At 36.4% G+C, this 23,867-nt stretch overlaps 2 protein-coding genes across 2 annotated transcripts; both read left to right on the top strand.

The window, feature by feature from the left end:
• The first annotated feature begins 8,192 nt into the window (after positions 1-8,192).
• On the top strand, positions 8,193-9,638 carry LOC140169552 (uncharacterized). The gene has a single exon (XM_072192815.1). It carries the CDS (start codon positions 8,193-8,195, stop codon positions 9,636-9,638), a length of 1,446 nt encoding a protein of 481 aa, XP_072048916.1.
• Positions 9,639-10,097: 459 nt separating this feature from the next.
• LOC140169551 (uncharacterized) lies at positions 10,098-10,778 on the top strand. The gene has a single exon (XM_072192814.1). The coding sequence runs from the start codon at positions 10,098-10,100 to the stop codon at positions 10,776-10,778; it is 681 nt and encodes a 226-aa protein (XP_072048915.1).
• The last annotated feature ends 13,089 nt before the right edge of the window (positions 10,779-23,867 follow it).

Genomic DNA, 23,867 nt, shown 5'->3' with positions numbered 1-23,867 from the left:
AATGTGATTTCCCATTTTCCCCCATGTGACATGGGGCCTGCTTAAGATCCACTCGGTACAATAACTTCAAAATCGAACTAAAAACTTACATCACTTCAAATATTATTGAAGCTTGCATCAGTTTCAGATCCACTCGCAACAATAGCTCAAAATTACACGTCAACCTTATTAAAGCACACCATTTAATTGCCTGTTACATCAGCCTAAGATCCACCCAGTACAACAGGTTTGGCGACCTTCTCATATATATACTTCACGGCCACATAACGTAACACTCAACACGCCACTGACCAGGTTCTTTTGTTATGCATAGTCGTGATAAAAGTCGATCGATACATGTTGAAATCAACACATTTTTTACAGGCCTTAAGAACACTATGCAGTAAAAATCAGATATTTTCAAAAAATGTTGGCAGACTTCAAAAAATTATTTTTCTTAATACTTTGTGTGTGGATGCACCTTGGGTCAGAGTCTACAGGAGTGACAGTCATATCGCCTCTAAACCCTTAGTTGCCATGGCAACAGCGAAAATGTCAATTTGCCCAATTTTCAGCATTTTTAGCATTTTCCCATGTAGCAAAATGTAGAAATATCAGGTCAGATTTCAGGATAAAGGAAATAATGTTCAGTACCCTTATTTTATACAGTGAATAAGACATCCTTCCTCTCTATGAAAAATCATACAAACAAATCATTTTCAGAAATGGGTAAAACTATTATGTAAAATAGGGGTGTTTTTCATTATTTTCGGCAATGTCAAAACTTGTGTTGGGAACATTGATGTAACCCCCAAAGTAACACTTTTCTCACAATTATCTGTTCAGGGTAGGTATATAAGATGTTGGTCTAGTAATATCATGAAAAAAAGTTTTGGTAAATGTCATACGTGGGAGCGGTGTTGCCAGGAAAAATGGCACAATTTTCAGTTTTTTAATTTAATATATTATGAAAAATAAGGGCTTTTATCCACCTAGGGGATGATGATGCATTTTTATGATATTAGTATGAAGACATTACCAACTGTAGTGCATGAGTATCAAGTATTTCTGCCTAAGTGTTGCCAGAAACCTCACTTTTTTGACGTTTGAGATTTTATTGATGATGGAAAATACTGATTTTAACAGACAACTCTCATGTTAGTTTTATGCAACACTCTAGTATTTTGATTTGGATTAAGTGCATGGTGTGACATGACTTGCATTGGTTTCAATACCAGTGTTGCCAGTAGCTTTGCCTTTTCAGGTGCTGTTAATAAAGAAACAGCGAAACCAGTGTTGCTAGTAACATTGTCTATTCAAGTCAGTTTACAGGATAATGACACTCTTACTGACAAACTTACAGAAAAAGAGGTTAACAGCACTGGTATACATAGTATACCCAATTTTTTCAAATCGTGAAGTATAGCGGGTCCTTGTATGCTATTATTAACATGTCAACAACAGTATTGCCAGAAAACTCACTTTTGTATTATTGAGGTTAAATTTACTGTTTAAATTAAGTGTAGTATACCTTACTTTACTCACTGTGATTTCAACACCTGTGTTGCTAGTATCATTTTCAGCTATTTTGAAACAATTGAGATACAAGATTGACAACCGACATTTACAGACATAGTGCTTAAAAACATTACATGTTTTGAAATTGTTCAAAACATTGTTTGTAAATAAACAGGAACAACCTTCCACAAAGCTTTCAATTTTCTTGATATACGGACGTTTAGGTGTCGATGTTGAGGTATATGCATATGTCCTTAAGTTTTGAAACAGTTTGCTTGATCAGACTCTTTGTATTTACAAGTTTACAAATATTACACGGAAAAACAGTGGCAGGATCGACGGGAATTATATAAATAAACATTGTTATTCATCAGGTTCACCTTCGCAAATAATAAAGGAGACAAGAAGAAAAAATGATCCCGCCTGGGAATTGAATCCAGGACCTCAGGGTTACGAGACCTACGCCTTAACCGCTTGGCCACGGGAGCTTCATGATTAGGCTGGTTGAAATTCGAACTCATCAGGTTCGCCGTCGCAAGTAAACTGAAAAGGTGACTAGCAACACTGGTGTTGAAATCACAGCGAGCATAGTAAAGTATACTACACTTAATTTCAACAGTAAATTTAACCTCAGTGGGTTTTCTAGCAATACTGTTGTTGACATGTGAATAATAGCAGTCCAGGACCCGCTATACTTCACGCTATACTTCATTGAATAGACAATGTTACTAGCAAAACTAGTTTTGCCGTTTCTTTATAACAGCACCTGAAAAGACAAAGCTACTGGCAACACTGGTGTTGAAACCAATGCAAATCATGTCACACCATGCACCTAATCCAAATCACAATACTAGAGTGTTGCATAAAATTAACAAGAGAGTTAGTAGTCTGTTAAAATCTGAATTTTCCATTGTAAATAAAATCTCAAACATCAAAAAAGTGAGGTTTCTGGCAACACTTAGGCAGAAATACTACAATTTTCCTGGCAACACTGCTCCCACGTATGAAAATTACTTTATAACAGCACCTGAAAAGGCAACGCTACTGGCAACACTGGTGTTGAAACCAATTAAAATCATGTCACACCATGCATTTAATCCAAATAGCAATACTAGAGTGTTGCATAAAATTAACAAGATAGTTGTCTGTTAAAATCAGCATTTTCCATTGTAAATAAAATCTCAAACGTCAAAAAAGTGAGGTTTCTGGCAACACTTAGGCAGAAATACTTGATACTCATGCACTACAGTTGGTAATGTCTTCATACAAATATCATAAAAATGCATCATCATTCCCTAGGTGGATAAAAGCCCTTATTTTTCATAATATATTAAATTAAAAAACTGAAAATTGTGCAATTTTTCTGGCAACACTGCTCCCACGTATGAAAATTACCAAAACTTTTTTTTCATGATATTACTAGACCAACATCTTATCTACTTACCCTGAGCAGATAATTGTGAGAAAAGTGTTACTTTGGGGGTTACATCAATTTTCCCAACACAAGTTTTGGCATTGCCGAAAATAATGAAAAACACCCCTATTTTACATAATGGTTTCACCCACTTCTGAAAGTGATTTGTTTGTGTTTACATGATTTTAATAGAGAAGAAGGATAGCTTATTCACTGTATAAAAGAAGGGTACTGAACATGATTTCCTACATCCAGAAATCTGACATGATATTTCACATTTTGTTACATGTGAAAATGCTGAAAATTGGGCAAATTTACATTTTAGCGGTTGCCATGGCAACCAAAGGTGCAGAGGCGACAGGAATGTCATTCCTGTTGACTTTGACCCAAGGTGCATCCATGCACAAAGTTTGAAGAAAAATCATTTTTGAAGTCTGCCAACACTTATTTGATTTATACAGCAGACCGGTCTTAACTTTGCCCGTGAACTTTTTTCGGAATTGTCTTTTTTTTTAGTTTCAAACTAATATACTACCCTAAAGAAAGATACTTCCCACCTCCCTCTGTAAGGCAGATTATGTAGGTCTATATGTGACCCGTTACAGCAAAAGTCGGGTCCTACATATGTCTCATATTCTAGTGACAAACACATTTTAAACCAATCATTAATCCTAATGTTGAAGAGCATAACAAGCTTGTACCTATATTCTATAGAAATGTTTGCCATACAGATCCAGTCTTTTTTACTATGGCTAATCCCTGTTTGAAGTGGTAAACGCATTGCATTGTATGTGTGTGTGTATGTATGTATTAGCCACCTACTAACAATGAAAGGACATTCTTTGACCTCGTTAACTTCGATTTAAAATGACCGCCACTTCAGATGGTCATGATTGTTTGTAATTTTTATTTCAACAATGGGGTAAAGGAGACACATATAGCACCCAACTCAAGGTACCTTTCGTTGTAATGGGTCACATATTTTATAGTTTTGTAGTAATATCCGTTTTGATTTCGCCTTTTTTTCACTCACTACTGCTAAAATGTCCAACCAATACTTTGCAAAGTAATCCATCCATTTGCGAGTTGATTTTGACAAAATTTGTTGTCACAAATGATAAATGGTGCAGTCAAAGCCGAAACATTGACAAAACTATGACATGTAGCTCTTTCGAAAGTTGGGAAGTATCTAAGATCTACCCATTACAACAGGTTTAATGACCTTCTCATTTATATACTTGACGGCCACATAACGTAACACTCAACACCCCACTGACCAGCTTCTACTGTTAATTCACCGGGTATTTTATTTTCTAGGACACCCTGTACAGTTTTGTGAGGGGCAACAATTTTGTCTTTCTGGTTTGGGTTTGATGCTGTACTGGCACTCAATATTGGTAGATAATTAATTTTACTGTTTGTAACACCTACTACAGTTTTGTGAGGTTCATAAATGTTTTGTCTTTTTAGTTTGGTTTTGATGCTGTACTGGCACGAACGATTATCTTAAGATTTTGACGATATTCAGTTGTACTGTTTATGATATCTATTAGTTTTGTGAGGGTCAAAAATTTGTATCCTTCTTGTTTGATTTTATTTACTTCATTTGGTTTGGCTTTGATGCTCATGTACTGGAACCCACAATTATCTTAGGATTTTGTAGATATTCAATATTTAATATCTATTACAACTTTGTGAGGGTCAAAAAATTTTTGTCATTCTGGTTTGATTTAATTTTCCTCATGTCAGAGCATTACTTTAATTGTGTAGATAATTATACAATTTAGCTGGTGTTTGTAACATCTAATACAGTTTTGTGAGGGTCAAAAATGTGTGTCCTTCTGGTTTGTCTTTGATGCTGCTGTATCCAGGATTTTGTACATACATGTATTCAATTTTGCAGTTTTGTGAGGGTCAACAATTTCAGTCCCTTTAGTTTGGTTGTGATGCTGTACTGGCACCCAAAATTATCTTAAGATTGTCTAGATATGCTTGTTCTTCTGGTTTTATTTGATTTTCCTCATTTCAGAGCATAATTTAAATTTTTCTTTATAATTAAATTATTCAATTAAGATTTTATAGATATTCAATTGAGCTGATTTTGTAAAGTTTATTACAGTTTTGTGACGGCATTTATTTGATTTTATTTTTTTCTTATAATGTGTGGTTAGATGTTCTAATGTTGTAACTATGTGATGCAAATATAGACCTTGTAAGTAATAGTAAATAGCAACATTTTTGTATGTATTATGTTCTTGTTTTGTAAAAAATTTAGTGAAATGTTTGAATTCCTCAATAAAGAAAAGGAAACACTATCCATATTAACCAGAACAGTTGTAAATGTGTCAACTTTTTCAGTGTACCAGAAGAGTAGCTAATTTGCATGCAAGTCATGCCTAAATATGTAATTGTGAAAACTTCAAAGAAAATTCACATTGTGTGGCAAACCCAAATATGATTTTGAATTTCCAAATCATTATCCATACAGATACAATGTTTTAAGACAGACTTGTTGCAGTCTAAATAGTTATTTTTATTATTATTATCAATATTATAACATGGTGCACTTAGCATAAGACTTCACTTAGCATACGGGCGTATTACACCAAACCAAATTAATTTCCATTTTTATAAAAACCTCGTTTACACCATAAGTAAGACTTCAAATGAGCAGAAATTTGTATAGTTTTGATCAGGATTAGTAATATTAAATCCTGCAAGTGTACCACTAATCGAGATTTTTTTTAATGATTTTAAGCAGCATTTTCTATCATAGAGAGAGAAAGACTGGCACCTTTTTCAATGGAGAGCCGATTTGGTGATCTGCGCCCTTATGCCAATTATAGTTTTCAGCAGAAAACTTCAGCGCAACTTTGGCGCAGTTTATGGCGCATACGCAAATGTGCTTCTGATTGGCTAATTGCATCACGTCATCATAACATCGGCACCACATTCGCTGGTCAATCTGTGTAGCAACGCGTGACCTAAATTCTTTTTTCGCGATAATCAGACAGAGCAGACAAACACCGCTGAAGTAATTTGCTGAACAGTATCCGCAATGAGATGTTAAAACATGGTCATTGTATTCTTTCACCTGTATTAGCAAAAAATTTTAATTTAATTTTGTTAAGTGGTAACCTCATGGAGGTTAAGTGTTCTATCAGTTATACATATAAAGGTGACAAGAATTCTCCTAAAAATTACAGGGGCATTGCTGTCTCTAGCAACCTTTGTACTTTTTTTTGTTTAATTCTTCATAACGGATTAACAAAATTTTGTGATTCAAGAAATGTCATTCCTCATGAATAAATTGGTTTTAGAAAAGGAACTCGTACTCAAGACCATGTTCTTGTTTTGAAATCTATTATTGATAAATATATTTCAAAGTCTAAGAAACTTTTTGTTTGTTTTGTTGATTTTTCGTCTGCCTTTGATACTATTTGGCGGAATGCTCTCATATATAAATTAATTAGAGCAGGTGTCAGTTGTAATTTTATTAGAATTATTAAGAATATATATTCCTCGGTGTCATTTTCAGTGAAATGTGCTAACAAACGTACCGATTCTTTTAATTCTTCTGTTGGTGTTAAGCAAGGTTGTGTACTTAGTCCCTTGTTCTTCAATATTTTTCTATGTGATCTTCCTAATATTTTGATGATACTTGTGATCCTGTGATGTTAAATAATTCACCAATTAGTTGTCTCATGTATGCAGATGATCTTGTTCTTATGTCAGACAGTACACAGGGACTTCAAACTGCACTTAATAGCTTGTATGATTACTGTCTTAAATGGAAATGATGTGTTAACAGTGCTAAAACTAAAGTTATGATTTTTAAAAAAGATTGTCGTGTTTGTAATAATTTTATTTTTTTGTATGATAATAATCAAGTTCAAGTTTGCAATAATTATAGTTATCTAGTTTTTTACGCCATCAGGTTCCTTTACAAATGCGATTAATGTACTTAGAGATAAAGCTAATATAATAAGGTGTTTTTAAGATAAGGGAGAATTTATTTAATTGCTCATGTAAATGTAGTTTGAAACTAGCGGGTGTCCCAAAAGTAACTTAACATTGTGAATTTGCCATAACTTGCGTTGGGTTAATAGTGTTGCTACAAAAATTGCACAGTATGTAGATAATTCTTTTAGAAATGTTACGATGCCAAATATGCCCATCTTGACACAATTTTGCTATGTGTTGATATAAAATATCCTTTTCATCACAATTTTCCTGCTTTCTGTGTTTTATGAGGTAGTATTATATGTGTTTTTAGACATTTGTTTACCATCACTGATTGACTGATTTCAAGATGGAAGCCATCATGTGTAGTATGGAATGCTAAGCGAGCATCGGGATGGGGTAACGTAGCTGGTTTGTAAGTAACGAGTAGCGCTGGTGTGGCACCTGACCACCGTTCCTGTTCATCTTTCATCATGAAATTATCTATGTCTACCGTTGTTTTATATGTACTGTTAAAAACTGTGCTTTACCAGAACAGTACTGAGAGTAACTTGAGCTTTAACCATGTAAACAATGCAAGTGTCAGTGAATTTAACTATGTAGGTATGTTGGACCAACCCTACCCTGGCCAAGGAGGTATATTTCCCTATGTGAGATCGTACATTAGTAGAAATACATGGCATTCATTAGGGGTAAACGAAACTACTTTGTCTTTCATCATTTTCAGACATACTTCGTTACATGCATCTCATATGACCCATACATTTGCTGTAATTAAAATGTCTCACCACATTGACAATAAAAACAAAAATGTCTCCACATTTTTATGCATGTTACTTGTTGTTATGGCGCACGAAGTTGAATCAAACCCAGGACCTTACAAGCCCAAATTTCCAAGTCAGGTTTGCGATAAGGCTGTGAAGTGGGGTCAGAAGGGCATCCGTTGTGACACATGCCTTGAATGGTACCATACCGATTGTATGGGTATGGGAACGGAACACGAACGTATGAAGACCTGGATGGAAGTGGGATTGTCTGGTTCTGTAACACATGTAACACACCAAATTACTCAGCTGGACATCTATTTCAGCAACTCAAGTGTCGAAGTATCAAATAGCTTTGGAAACTTGAGTTCACTACCAGGTGATGAAAACCAAATAAAATCAGTATTGGGCTCACCCCAAGCTACCTCATCACCAGTTGAAAAAAAAAACACCAACTAAAACAAAAAAGAATTCATACGGGGAGAAAAGAGAAAAAGGAGTCAGTAAAAAATGCTGTCATAAACTTTCAAAGTGTAAGAGCAAAAAGGGAATCTATGCACACATATATAGAAACACATGAGCCTGACGTAATCATAGGTACAGAGTCGTGGTTATTTGATTCTGTGGACAACAACGAAATCTTCCCAGAGGACTTCAGTGCCATCAGGAAAGACAGATACATAACTCGTGGTGGAGGTGTGTTCATAGCAACCAGAAAGAACATCATAGCTGTTGAACAGGTAGAGTTGGACACAGACTGTGAAATTATCTGGGTTGAAATACAACTGGTTGGAGGTAAGAAACTCCTCGTAGGAGCATTCTACAGAACACCTGACAATAGAGACCCTGCATACCTGGAGCAACTTAGAGTTTCGCTGAGTCGTGTAAGGCTGAATCGTAATACCACTGTCTGTATTGGGGGCGATTTCAATCTGGGTGACATAAACTGGGCTAATAGCACTGTGGTGGCTGGTTCTAATTTCAAAGTCCAGGCTGAAACCCTGATTGAGATCGCGGACCAGTTTGACTTGGAACAGATGGTCACCGAACCAACAAGGAAGAAGAAGATACTCGACCTGTTCTTCACTAACAATTCCACACTTGTTAAGAATGTCAAGTCAACCCCGGGCTTAAGCGACCACGACGGGGTACCACTCATAGACTTAAACATAAAACCACAAACAATAAAACAGAAGCCAAGAAAACTCTACATGTTTAAGAAAGCAGACATGGAGGGACTACAGAAAGGCATGGGAAATTTTACGTCCAACATTGTGTCAGGAAATACCACTTCCGTTGAGCACGATTGGAACGAGTTCAAGGATGGGATTTTCAAGTGCATGGATGAGAACATACCAACCAAGATGTCCAGCATGAGAAACAACACACCATGGATAACACCAGAAATAAGAAGAAAACTTCGTGAAAAGCAGAGGTTATACAACAAAGCTAAAGAGACTGGGAATGAAGAAGATCTGATGAAATTTAAAACCATCAGAAAGGAAGTTCAGAAAGCTAGTAAGTTGTCGTACTGGAATTGGGTCCGGTCGTATTGTATTAATTCCACCAAGCAGTTTTATGGCTTTGTTAAGAAACTGAAGAAAGACTCAGTCGGGATACCGGCGCTCAAGCATCAAGGTAGACTGATATCAGATGGTATTGGGAAAGCGGAGGTGTTAAACCACCAATTTGACTCTGTTTTTACAAATGAAAACAACATGGAGAACATGCCCAAACAAGAAGCATTTCCTCCTATGCCGGAGATACATGTAGTTACAGAAGGAGTTGCTAAATTACTCCGAAACTTGGATGCCAGTAAGGCACCAGGACCTGATAGACTCACACCGGAGATTTTAAAAATGTTTACTGACACACTAGCTCCAGCACTTACACACATATTCAACAAATCACTCTCAACAGGCATACTACCAACAGACTGGCAAACTGCAAACATAACACCAATATTCAAAAAAGGAGACAGAACAGCAGCGGCCAATTAAAGGCCTGTTTCTCTAACCCCAGTCTGCTGTAAACTGTTGGAACATGTTCTGCATAGCAATATCATGAAACATATCAATAAACACAACATATTAACAGATAGCCAACACGGATTTCGCAAGCAACACTCATGTGAAACACAGCTAATACTAACAACACATGACATTGGACAAGCACTGGACAGTCGAACGCCTTTGCACATGATTATAATGGACTTTGCGAAGGCGTTCGACACCGTCCCACACAACAGGTTACTTTACAAAATACAAAATTATGGTATTACAGGCAGCACTCACACCTGGATTAAAATTTTTTTGACACAACACAAACAAAGAGTTGTAGTAAATGGTGAGCATTCAAATTGGACTCACGTTCGCTCAGGCGTCCCACAGGGGACTGTCATGGGACCTCTACATTTTTTACTCTATTTGAATGATCTACCAACAAATATCAAGTCCGAAATGCGCTTATTCGCAGATGACTGCGTGGTGTATAGGAAAATTGAAAGTGCTGAGGACTCTACAATTTTACAACATGACTTAGACACACTGTTTACATGGCAGAATACATGGCAGATGTGTTTCAATGTGGACAAATGTTTTGCTGTAAATTTCACTCAGGCACGGAAACCAGAAACAATTACATACAAATTAGGCCACTCAACATTAGCTGAAGTCAAGTCACATACATATTTAGGGGTTCACTTATCAAATGATCTCAAGTGGGGGAATCACATTGCCCATGTTACCTCAAAGGCCAAACAAGTCCTAGGTATGGTGCGTAGAAACTTGCATCCCTGTCCAACCAAGCTCAAGTCTACAGCCTACAAAACTCTCATCAGACCACACCTGGAATTTTCAGCTACAGTGTGGGACCCCTACACCAAAGAAGACATAAAAAAAGTGGAAAGTGTTCAGCGAAAGGCTGCCCGCTTCGTGTGCAGGGACTATGGTCGACGAAGTAGCGTCACAGACATGATTGAGCGTCTTGAATGGGAGCCACTTCAAACCAGAAGAAAGATCTCAAGGATGGCCATGTTACACAAGACACAGAATGGTCAGGTTGCCATACCGGCGCAAAAGTTTTTGCAGCCAGTTACACGCCCCACCCGTCATCACAACAGTAAAGCATTTCAAAGATAGCATACTAAGAAAGACTGCTACAAAAACACATTTTTTCCGCGGTCAATCGCGGACTGGAACATACTACCAGAAAACCTCATCAACATAACAAACACAGAAACTTTTAAAGAATCACTGTCAACGCACTACAAGCAGGAAAGGAAAAGCAACTAATATCATCTTAATGCGCACAACCTATTCCTCTGCGTGTGGTTCCAACCCTTGGAGCGTTGCGGAGTAACGTCAAAGAAGGAGAAGAAGATGTCTATGTGGTCATGACCCTTTGGCATAAAATTAACGGATATCTACCGTACCGTAAAACCCACTTTTATAAAGGCAAAATAAGTCATTTGAGACGTGATAACACCAAAGTACTTTGATAACACGATATACATGTTATCGTTTTAAAATCTGTTTTGTTTAATTTTGCTGTGTTTGTTTGATTGTTTGTTTGTTTTCAATGCGTAATCTTCATTTTCTGTTTTATCTGGATTTTATATGGAAACTGCTTAAGATATTTTCTGAGGATTCGATGATCAGTAACCTCTATTTGTACGCGGTACGTTGTTCTCCATTAAAAGTCGACGTACTGATCATCTTGGGCTTTTCGCTACCGCTCTTCGTATGACATCATTGTTTGTAGCCGATCTTCCTGTTCTTCCATGTCCTGCCCGAGGTAGATCATGAACAGATCCAGTTGATAGCAATTTCTGCACTAGTTGCTGGATTGTATTTCGGCTGGGTGCATAATTTACATTGTTCCTTAAACTTTGCTTGAGTGAGTTTGTCAGACTTCGTCTCAGCAAAGAACCATACGATCTGAATCCGTTGATCTATAGGAAATTCATCTTCACTTCAACTGTTTTAAAGTAAAGTTTAATATTGTCAATATATCATCATTATAATTTAAAACAGCAGTCACGCTTACGCTTGGCCATGTAATCCATGAATGTTCATACCTAAATGTATCGTGTGCAGTGAGTGAACCAACTCTATTGATCTGGGAAGCACATCATTCATGTGCTTGAACAAATAACATTTGAGCTTGCTTTTGTGGGTTTGATACACACATATTTACAGTCGCACAGTAATGTCAAGGGGTCATTAATAATGCTGTTTTTGGTATCAGAATAATTCTAAAAGATCAATCTATGTGAATATGTTCTCCATTTTGGTATGAAGTAAGAAATATTTAAGATATGGCAAATTCACAATATTTAGTTACTTTTGGGACAAGCTGTATTTTCAACGCTTATCAAGCCGATTTTAACATATGGCTGTGAAATTTGGGCACCTTTATTTTAAAAAAATATCAAAGATGGTAATTTGATTGATATTTGCGAAAAACCAAGTAGTGAAAATACTCATGTTATTCATGTTTGTAAACTTATACTTGCAGTTCACCGTAAAGCTACTAATAATGCTGTTAGAGCTGAATTAGGAAGATATCCGTTATTGATTTATATGCTTGCACTTTCTTTAAAATATTGGTGGAAACTTAATCAAGATTGTTTCTTAGGTAATTCATCTCTTGCTGTTCAAGCACCAGACTTGTAGTGACTCGACTCGAAATGACTCGACTCGACTCGACTCGACTCGAGTTTTGGTGACTCGATGACTCGACTCGAGGCAAGGTGACTCGACGACTCGACTCGACTCGAGGGCTGATGAATCGATGACTCGACTCGACTCGAAATTTAATGACTCAACTCGATGACTCGAGGCTTGTGACTCGAGTCACTGTGGCTGAATCGACTTTTTTAAATGACTCGAAAAATATATTATACCTTAATATTTCTAATAATACCTGCACGTTTTCTTCCACACATCTCAGTGTATTGTGATTCTTATATTTTACAAAGTGGGCTTACTATCTCTCAGCATCTTTATAATAACTTAAAATATAAATGATCCACTTTTTTTTACATGCTTCAAACTTGGCATGGTGGAAAAGTCCATTGTCCATCATTGCTGAGCCTGGCTACACAAAATGTACATGAATGCTACACACATGTCATTGTAACAGCCTGTGCACACACCCCTACATGTATGCTACATGTCTCATTCACACAATGACTGATCAATACAGAAAAAAAAACCAGCAAACTGGGAAAACATTTCGAGATACTCTCTTTTTTGTGGTCAACTTTAATCTGACAGGTATCTACCTATTGGCATTGCTTAGTTTGGGTACATAACAAAATGAAAAAGGGGTAATTGGGTATAAAATTTTGAAAGAAGGGGTCATTTGGTACAACATTTTGAAAAAAATGGGTCATTATTTGCAAAAATGGAGCAAAATTTTATATTTTATTTCTTATTTGAAAAATTTACAATACAAATTTGCTGAAAAAGGTCAATTTTAAAGTTTCTGCATAATTTTATGGCATTTTGGTGATAAAATTGTAGAAATGTGATGAGAAGGTCACTCACTGCATCACACCACACACCACTCTACCAAACCCCACCCAACACTGTTGACTCAACCAACCAACCGTATACACTTTCTTCAAAAGCCATGTCCATCAGGTTACTCCTGAAGGTAAAAACTACATGTATCAGACCACCTAGTACCTGTATCAGACAGCAGGCATGTGGGGGTATTTTGTATGTGTGTGTAGCACACTACATGTAAACTCACAGTTACTTAATTGCGCCCAGGGACAAGGCTGTAGGTATGCCAGGTGAATTCAAATTAAAGCCTTGAGTAAAGAAAGTCAAAACTGAAAACCGTTTTGTCATAGCCCTTTCTGTAGCAAAGTTACATCTTGTCAAAGATTGACTTTCATCTAAAAGATTCAGCTAACAAAACAGCATTTCGGTCATAGACATACCACCTAGACCTATGACTGCCCATCCCTTACCACAGTGGGAGGTGAAGCCCCGTATCCAAGGTGATATTGACGGATTGACAGGGTTACTAGGCGCGGAGATAATCGCGTACATTCTGACGCTCTCGGTTGCGTGGTTACTGCGCCGTTATCTCCCGCGCCGCGTCAAATGTAACATGTTCTGTATTATCATTATCTGCTTGCTTGCGTCCGGGTATGCGTCCTTGTTCAAGTCGTTGCTAAGCAGTGTCAGCTTCACTACGCGAGTCAAAGTCACTGGTCTAGGTACTAGTTTGTCTGGAATTTCGGTGGTGTTTCTAGATCTTAGTCTCATGATGATAGCAGCTTTTCTATGTGGAACTGCTATCAAAATGTGGGTCAAAATCCCCCTAAAATTCCATGTGCGAGTGTCTCATCGCCATAAAAAAAGTCATATATTTGGGTCAAGTGAAGTATAGACAACATACTAGTATTTATGTAGGTTTCCTTGACCTACCTGTTCTTTTAAATTTCTATGTAAATATGTATTGTGTTCTAGGCAAATTTGGCTGACTAGCAGATAGGTTTGCCTGGCATACCTATACGCTGTGTGCAGTATTACATGTAAACTATTATCCTACTGAGTGGGAGCTGAGATGTATGGTCCAGTGTGCATGTTTCTCTTTCAAGAGCTTAATGGATTGGAAAGTTCCATGAAAATTTGAGATCTATTTTTACATTTTTAGATAATCATTTCACATTTTACATAGATTTGGACATTGGACTGGACTCGGACATAGTTTTTTCACTTGCAATATGCCACCTTTAGGCTAGATTCACTATGACCACCAATATTTGATCTCTTTTTGTACTTGATTAATTTTATTTGTTTATACCCATACCCATAATAGGACCCATACAAGTACTTGAAGTCCCAATTTCCATACCACTACTGGACCAGTATACCCGTACTCGAGTCCCAATTTCCGTACCCATGGCTCCGTACCCGTACTTGCACCCTATTTTGGAATGGACCCGTACTGAATACTCAAGGCTAGGGATCCGTACCCGTACCCATGACCTGAAATCCGTACCGGGACACGCACCCGTACCCATACTCATGGCGGGTCCTAATGGCAATACTACAAGTCTGACTGATTACTGATTTCCACAATGCACTGGATGGAGCACATAGATTCATAAATTAATATTATGTACTCTCACTGGGATTTTAATTTAATTTATAAAGTACAAATTCATGCAAATTGATAGCTATTATCATGAGCATATAAAACGTGAAGTGACTCGAAATGACTCGACAAAATATATCAGACTCGACTCGACTCGACTCGACAGAATGGCCTGACTCGACTCGACTCGACTCGACTGACAACTTCAAATGACTCGACTCGACTCGGACTCGAAGGCTTCATGACTCGACTCGACTCGAGACTCGAGGGCTCGATGACTCGACTCGACTCGGACTCGACTTTCAGTGACTCGACTACAAGTCTGTCAAGCACTACTTGACAACAGATGTCTTCATTGCACTAATTTGTTTACTTGGTCAAAGGGTATTAAAAATATTTGTCATTTAATTGGTAAAGATGTGGTATGGAATAAACCAAACATCCTTTCCAAATCATCTATCATTCATTTAGTTAATAACAGTCTAAACCTTATTTATGATCAACAATGGTATACTCATGTTTCGATAAAGCAAAAAGAAACTCCGTACTGGGTTTAGGGTTTAGGGTTAGGGTTAAGGTAAATCATATACGTATGCATTTTGATTTTGAGGTCAAGGTCTTGTAGGAGTCAAATAGGGTTGATTACTGGAAATCACCTTAAAATTCACGATTGGCTGGATATTAAGTGCTGTGATCATCAGAATAATGCCAAAAAGAGTCGATATCGAGTGTGGGGAGGGGGAGGGAGGAGGTTATATATAGGTGGCGGAGGGAACATAGGTATGGTTGTGCTTTCCGGGGAATAATCTAATTCATAATCAAATCATCTACATCATCATGCATCGTTTATATTTCAGACAAATAAACAAAACACCCCCACCCCTCAATATATGCACATGACTTCTACATGTAGGCCTCGTATATAGAACTCGGGTGTAATTATAAGGTGTCATGAAAGTGTGCCACCTACGGAAGAGAGCAACTGTCGCCCGCGTTGATAGATATCCGATAATGAAAATGTTAGCACAATAGGCTATTATATACGTATGGTTATAGGCCATTATACTTTTGGTTATATATACCCTCTTGTGTCCTCCCAGCACAATATAGTGTTATGATTGCAGTCCAGTTCATCTCCACTTTTTAATCCCTTGATTTTTGGTTTCTGAACAAAAGAGAAACCAAAACTAATGATTTGAAATGAGGGAAAGCTATCAATGAGTGTTGCCATTTTTGACGACTTCTAACTTTTGGTAAGCCCAAAATGAATCAATAAAATCGTGTATAAGATATTTGCGACGAGTATTTGGGCGCGATTACAAAAATTTAGAAAATAAATTGGCACTTCTGGGTTGGGTATCTATATATTCTATAGAATTTAAGTATGATATATTTTCGATGGTAATATATTTTCACTTTCACAGTAGTTTTCATAATTGCAATTTCTGAATATTATATAAAAAGCACGAATAAGTCTATAAATGTAAGAGTATCGGATCATTTTGAATGTTAATAAATGCGAAACGCCGGCGGTAGACACCAGAGATATCAGAGATTGCCGCGATTCTTGCAGTAGCTTTTATGAATAGAATACAATAGTGGATACAAAAGCAGATACAATAGCGGAACAATAGAGCTCTCTTACGGGTAAATACACTTCTAGTGCATCACTCTATTGTTTATTATCCATTGTTGTCCAGTGCATTATATTTTACGAATCACTCTTCAACGAGGTCATCTGAAGTCAGCGTGCACAAATTATATAAACCTGCACGCTAAACAAAAGAATCTAGATAACGTGCACGCTAAACAAAAGAATCTAGATAATACGTGCACGCTGACCTTTTATAACCTCAAGCAAACCTCTAGAAACACCAAGAGATTGATAAGTAAAATACAATACACAGAACAACAATAGATAATAAACAATAGATTAAACTACTTGAAGAAAATCAATTGCCAACAACAGATGAATACATCATTCGAAGTAAACATACATATTATCGAATTATGACGTCAATAACCTTCAGATATTATTGTAAGTTGTACTTAAGGGGTGGGGTATGAACCTTTGGACAGTATTTATTGTGTGACATTAGAGCACATCAGACATAGGCCTATCGAATTGCATTCTGAATACGAAGAATGTCCTTCTGATATCAAATAATTTAGATTTTTTTAAATTCGCAATGTAATACACATTTTATGGCAAATGATTAAAAATTGATATTTTGATATTTAACAGTACTCGAAGTAAACTTTATAAATCTGATGATTTATACTTAAAGTGTATGTAGGTGGGATGAAAAGCCGACGATCAATTAAAAATTTTGACCTTCGTATTGAAGATATGGATTTTTTCCCAAAACAGCAAAAAAATTGGTCTTTTGGGGAAAAAAATCCATATCTTCGATATGAAAGGTCAAAATTTCAATTGATCGTCGGCTTTTCCTCCCAGCTACATACACTAGAATATATCATTAGATTTATAAGATTTACTTCGAGGACTGTTATATATCAAAATGTGAAAATATCAAATTTTAATAATTTGTCATAAAATTTGTACCATATCGTGAATTTCAAAAAATGAAAATTATTGATATCAGAAAGACATTCTTCGTATTCAGAATGCAATTCGATGTGTCTGATGTGCTCTCATGTCCCACAAAAATAGTGTCGAAACGCTCAAAACGCTCATTCCAGATCCATTAAATGCAAGATGTGTGTATACTCTCACTTTGGAAATTAATGCTTATTTAGACTTCATTTTATAAGCCTATACTTTAAATTATTTGGACCTTGCTTTCTACGATCAATTTGTTTGACGTGCATGTTAAATGTTTTATTGATGAATTTTTGACTATTTCTCGCAACAAAAATTGTTCACTTACATGACCTTTCGGCTTGCGGTCGATAAGCCTTTTTCAAACTGATGTTATTAATCTTGAAGTGTTATTATTCTTTAAACATGTTTAAAATGTCATGAAAGAAAATTGTGTCTACATCTTATGAGCTAACATGCTTTCACATTTCAACACTTTTTGTTAGCGTCAATTCTATTAAATTATGTGTTGTTCAATTTCACCGAATTTTAGTCCAAACAGGTAAAAGAGATTCATCGACACAACAGCGAGAAAGAAGTTGTATTTTAGAAGCCCTAGGTCCGACGATAGGCCTATAACAAGACTGTTCTGTCATGTCTTTGATCACGTTTTCAACTGACCAATTAAAATTGGGTGTCTTTGTAAAAAGTTAATTGTGTCTTAGTATCATAATTATTGATACAATATTTGTTCGAATTTGGGTGGTAAGATTGTGTCATTATTCCGTTTACTTTCGTTTTTTTAACTTTTCTTTTCTCTTACTTTTAGGCTTACAATTAAATTACTCTGTTCCCATTTTTGAGGTGTATTGCTTTAGTTTTACCCAATTGGAGGATATTACTTTAGGTGGTGGTGGTGGTGGTTACCACTTTTGATCAATTCTTTTGGACATTATAGGCCTACTTATGAAACAAAACACGTCGCGACCGTTATATATGTTAATAGGCCTACCCGGGTAATCATAGTAATGATAAAAAACAGAGCTTTTTGCTGATATTAATATCCCAGTTTATATTACACGTATAAGCCTACATCTTTAAATCCTAAATTTTGTTGTGTGATCAGCCGAAATACATGCATGTATTGAATATAAACCTTGAAGTTTGCTGTGTTCTACTTTCGAAATTCCGGTTTGTCTATGTCACTTTCCACGTTTTTGCCGTTTTCTTATGACTTATCGTGTTTTGTCCGTTTTACCATGTTTTGTCGTTTTAAGAAGTTATACGCACTTTTTACACGTTTGTTTGATTGAAAACAACAACAGACACATTTTTTGGATATTTTTCTTAGTATTTTATTCACTTTTGTCAATTATTTCAATTTTATTTATGAAGCTCTGTTTTCCGTTTTCTACCTCCGATTCCATGAAATTCGTCCGTTTTCGGTATCACGGCATGGCTTTAATGAATTGCAAGGCCTAATGTTTTTAAAAACTTTAATAAAGTGATTCTTACCTTTTCGTCGAGCGATCTTGATCACGGGACATTGTTCGTTACTTCTGTTTTCCTTCTTGTTGTATTTCCTTCCTCAACCACCATGCTTGCTGATATTATCCAGTCATATCATATATATGTCCAGATATGTCGGAAACAATTGGTACTATAATTTACTTTGTACATCGAAGACAGTGATAGGCCTAAAATATTGGTAACTTCCATAGTGTAAACATGCAAAGGTTTGTGTTGAAGATGTTTCCTCTCGGGGCACAAGTAGCTGAATGAGGAGCAAGTGAGGAGCGCATTCTGCCAAATTACCACTGCTTTGATATTTAAATTATGTGTCTTTATAATTCAAAAGGTAATTGTATTACTCCATGCATCATCTAGAAGATGATTTGAACTAAACACCTGGATCGTAATTCTATAGAAATTTGACATAAAGATGAGTCAATGTATTTCCAATCGCACTTGTAAAATCATTGTTATTATTACGGTATCAATCAGCAATTGATCAATTTGTTTTAGGGGAGTAGATTCTGGGGTACGCAATGAGCGTGTTTATAGTTAACCAGCTTAGCTATTATTTAGCGTATATATAAGCGTAAAAGTACTGCGAAATCAATTGCAATGATAATGATAATCTTTCCGTATACAGCCACTCTAAACACGCTCAATGTAACACCATTATTAACAGTTATATAAGCAGACATCAAACTGACTATGAAGAGAAAATAAACAGATAGTGGAGACAGGTCATTGACCAGTGTTTTTAATACATGTTTTAATAATTTTTAGACTAAAAAAAATAACATTAATCATATTTTAATGTGTTTCTTTTATTATAAGTGATGCCCTTGAAGTGTATGAGGGATAATTACTTCGCAGAAGTGCATTCGTCAAGATAATCGCACTTGACCGTAGGTTATTGCATTTAGCTCGAGAGCCTAACGGCTCTCGAGCTAAATGCAATAACCCTCGTGCGATTATCTTGACTAATGCACTCTGCTCAGTGAATTATCCTTATCATAAACCTCGCCGCGTTTTGCTAAATTTCACTTCTTCTTTTTCATGAACTAACTGTTATTTCATTAAAGGGCATTTCGTGATCCACAGCCTCATCCCCCACTTTTCTCAAAAAAAGTTGAGATTTTTATATCACTGGAAACCTCAAGCTACATAATGTTTATGTACAAAATATTTCTTGCAGATTAATTCGTTTAGCAAAGATATAGTGAAATTTGAATTTCGTTCTGGTGCACCAGAACGAAATTACAACGCATTGTCTATGGAGCAGAGTAATACACATAATCATGCATAACTCGCGAACGCAAAATCGGAATCAACTGAAATTTTGGGAATAGGTTTTTTTCGTGCATATTTACTGAAAAATGTCATAAAAAGAGGATGCTACGATCACGAAATACTCCTTTAAGTAACCGTTATTTTTAAAACTTGGCAAAAATCGACCGATGTTTTTAATAATAATAATAATAATAATAATAATAATAATAATAATAATAATGATAATAATAATAGTAATAATAATAATAATAATGATAATGATAACAATAATAACAATAATAATATATCATTAATAACATATTTACACGATGACAGAAATTAGTTTTCATCTTTAATTTAAAAAAATACAGATCTGACACAAACTGAAATCAGTTGTAACTTAAACTGAATTAATTTTTAGATACATCAGTATATTAATTAAAATATAAATAAATTAAGTAAGAATCACTCACCAGCCAGCTGTTTCTACCTAAACAATATTGATTTAATACTGTCTTGCCATTGTAATTTCCAACTGGAACACTTTAGGTTTCTTCTTTTTACACATATTATATAGCGGTGAATAAAACACGTGATTCCGTTTTTTGTGTGTGTGTGTGACGGGGGCGTATGGATGTGTGTTATTTAATTTGACACGCCTACTCCTCCTGGTATTGTTCAACAGCATCTTTATCGCTATTTGTATAAGTTGTATGAGTGTGGTATATGTAATTACGGAAGTAACTAAGGGCCATGCGTGTTGCTTTGTAACACAAGAAGTCAGGATCTTGTGATCACAAATCCCGACTTCTTGTCTTCCTGATTTAGCCAGTTTGAAATAAAGAGAAAGTAAAGATATCAAAATAAAGAAATAGTTAAGACAACTCAGGATCTCAAGAACTCTTGAAATCTGTTCAATTTTTACGGCGTTGGTATTTTAATTGTAAGCCCATCCACGCTAGTTATCTCGAGATCCTATTTTCTTGACTTAAAGTCAGGAACTCGTGAACTCAAGCCACGCTTGAGTTCCTGACTTCCTGACTTCAAGTCAGGAACACAGGATCACGAGATCCTGACTTCGTAACTTTAAAGTCAGGAACTCGTGAACTCAAGCCGCGCGTGTGTTCTTGAGTGCCTGGCTTCATGACTTTAAAGTCAGGAACTCGTGAACACAAGCCGCGCTTGAGTTCACGACTTCCTGACTTTGAACTCAGGAACACAAGAACTCAAGCGCCGCTTGAGTTCACGACTTCCTGACTTTGAACTCAGGAAGTCACGAACACAAGCTACAAGAACTCAAGCACGGCTTGTGTTCGCGACTTCCTGACTTTAGCACGTGTGTTGCTAGCGCCATAATTTGATATTATAATGCATGCATGCATTTAGGCTCTCTCTCAAAGTCAGGAAGTCGTGAACACAAGCGGCGCTTGAGTTCTTGTGTTCCTGAGTTCAAAGTCAGGAAGTCGTGAACACAAGCGGCGCTTGAGTTCTTGTGTTTCTAAGTTCAAAGTCAGGAAGTCGTGAACACAAGCGGCGCTTGAGTTCTTGTGTTCCTGAGTTCAAAGTCAGGAAGTCGTGAACTCAAGCGGCGCTTGAGTTCTTGTGTTCCTGAGTTCAAAGTCAGGAAGTCAGGAACTCAAGAACACAAGCGCGGCTTGAGTTCACGAGTTCCTGACTTTAAAGTCATGAGGTCAGGATCTCGTGATCCTGTGTTCCTGACTTGAAGTCAGGAAGTCAGGAACTCAAGCGTGGCTTGAGTTCACGAGTTCTTGACTTTAAGTCAAGAAAATAGGATCTCGAGATAACTAAAGTGGATGGGCTTACAATTAAACTACTAAAGCCGTGAAAATTGAACAGATTTCATGAGTTCTTGAGATCCTGAGTTGTCTTAACTATTTCTTTATTTTGATATTTTTACTATCTCTTTATTTCAAACTGGCTAAGTCAGGAACACAAGAAGTCGGGATTTGTGATCACAAGATCCTGACTTCTTGCGTTACAAAGCGAACTCACGTGGCCCTTAGTTACTTCCGTATGTAATAGTGCAACATCGGTAGTTGCAAAGACACTTACAAAATATCAGCGTTTACCAGACACCAGAGGTGGTGATGTTTACTCCTAAGGAACTCACTAAAACCTCTATTGTGTAATGATCTAAACATAACACAAAAAGAAAGTTTCACTCTAATTCCAGGAGTCTAAATTCACATTACGATTCATTAAATTGGTAGGAATATCTTGTTAGCTACAATTTGTTCGATTGTATCAAGTCCTCAGAAATCAGTACTAGCTGATAAATTCCCTTAGGGTAAAAATATGCCTTATTTGATCATGTTTTAGGGGTGTCATTGTGGGATAACAGGTGTTACGGTGGGTCAATGCATGTCATGGTGATTCAATATTCGGGGTCTTTTTTTTTGACAACCCATTGAAAATTAACATTATAATGTTATACCAAAATAAAGCTTAGACCCTCGGGTTTCAGAATATGGTGATGCTAAATGTACTATGAAGGTGCTTCTTTCTCTGAGGTTTTGACCGTTCACATGGCAACATTTTCGGCTCGTTCTACTATATTGGTTAATCTTTATTTTGTATATTTTTCTTTAATCTTCACATTAAAATTAAAATTAGTCATGCTACACGATAAATTCATGGCCTAATGAAATTCTGTTGATTGGTTGCAAAGGCAAACAAAATTCTGAAAAGTTACTTTAATCAACATGAAAATGGTTGCCTTTCACAGTATTGTTTTTACGGTGTACGATATCCATTACAACATCTTTTCTTATTATGGCCGGCCTATATGGATATGTATTTATCATGTTTATGAAACCAATTTATTATTGACGATGACGTTACATGAAACATAGAAATTGTCAAATTTCTCCTTTTTTCAGCGGGGGGGTGTTGGCAAACATTTTTGTACAATATCTTATCAAAAAATAATAAAAATAAAAAAGGGCAGTAATTGATAGTGCTCTACGCACAGGCACAACGCCTAGATGTTGATCCACAAGCCTCAGCACACTTTAAAACACTTAAATAACTTATGAACGTTTTCTGAAAAACTTTTCTGTTTCCTGGGTTAAAGCATAATAACTGATTGTTATACTTTACACACACATTGTAATACAAATTGCACTTGCTTTCCTTTAAGGCCTTTAATGACATTTGGTATAGCGCCGGCTCCCATTGAACTCTAAATGCTAACGTTCGTTGACGTTTGAAATCATACTATAAATCATGTTAATTATTAACATTGCATATTTCACTTGTTTGAAGTGTGCTCGTTATCAATTAAATTAAAACGATGAATGTTTTCGTCCCGTTACTGCGTAAACAACCTTGATTCAACCTCCTTCATCATGTTCATCCAATGTAGCAATGTACAGTAGCGTAGCCATGGGGGGGCAGAGTGCCCCCTGACAAAAAAATGAAAGATAAAGTGCCCCTCTGACAAAAAATGAAAGAGAAAATCAGGAGGGCAAAGGAAAAGAAAAAAGGGCAAGGAGCCCCTTTTCTAGCAAAATTCAGGGCCAAAATAGTGTAAAATACAAAATTTTTCCGCGCTACGCGCGCACATTGTAACAATAAATCACCTTTTTAGCCGGACAATGGGCGAAAATAGTGTAAAATACCATTTTTTCGCGCTACGCGCGCACATCATCCCAATAAGGCCCTTTTCGGGAAGCTCGAAGACATACAGTTTCTATGTATTGTATGATGCAACTGCAACAAAAATTTTATTTTGTCCACCCTGACCAAGAAAGCTGGCTACGCCCCT

Source organism: Amphiura filiformis, chromosome 14 (assembly GCF_039555335.1).
Source record: "Amphiura filiformis chromosome 14, Afil_fr2py, whole genome shotgun sequence".
Lineage (NCBI taxonomy): Eukaryota > Metazoa > Echinodermata > Ophiuroidea > Amphilepidida > Amphiuridae > Amphiura > Amphiura filiformis.
This window is presented reverse-complemented; position numbering and strand designations above follow the sequence as displayed.

Coding starts and splice junctions, on each gene's coding strand:
- LOC140169552 (XM_072192815.1), top strand. CDS start 8,193: ATGCACACATATATAGAAACACATGAGCCTGACGTAATCATAGGTACA.
- LOC140169551 (XM_072192814.1), top strand. CDS start 10,098: ATGCGCTTATTCGCAGATGACTGCGTGGTGTATAGGAAAATTGAAAGT.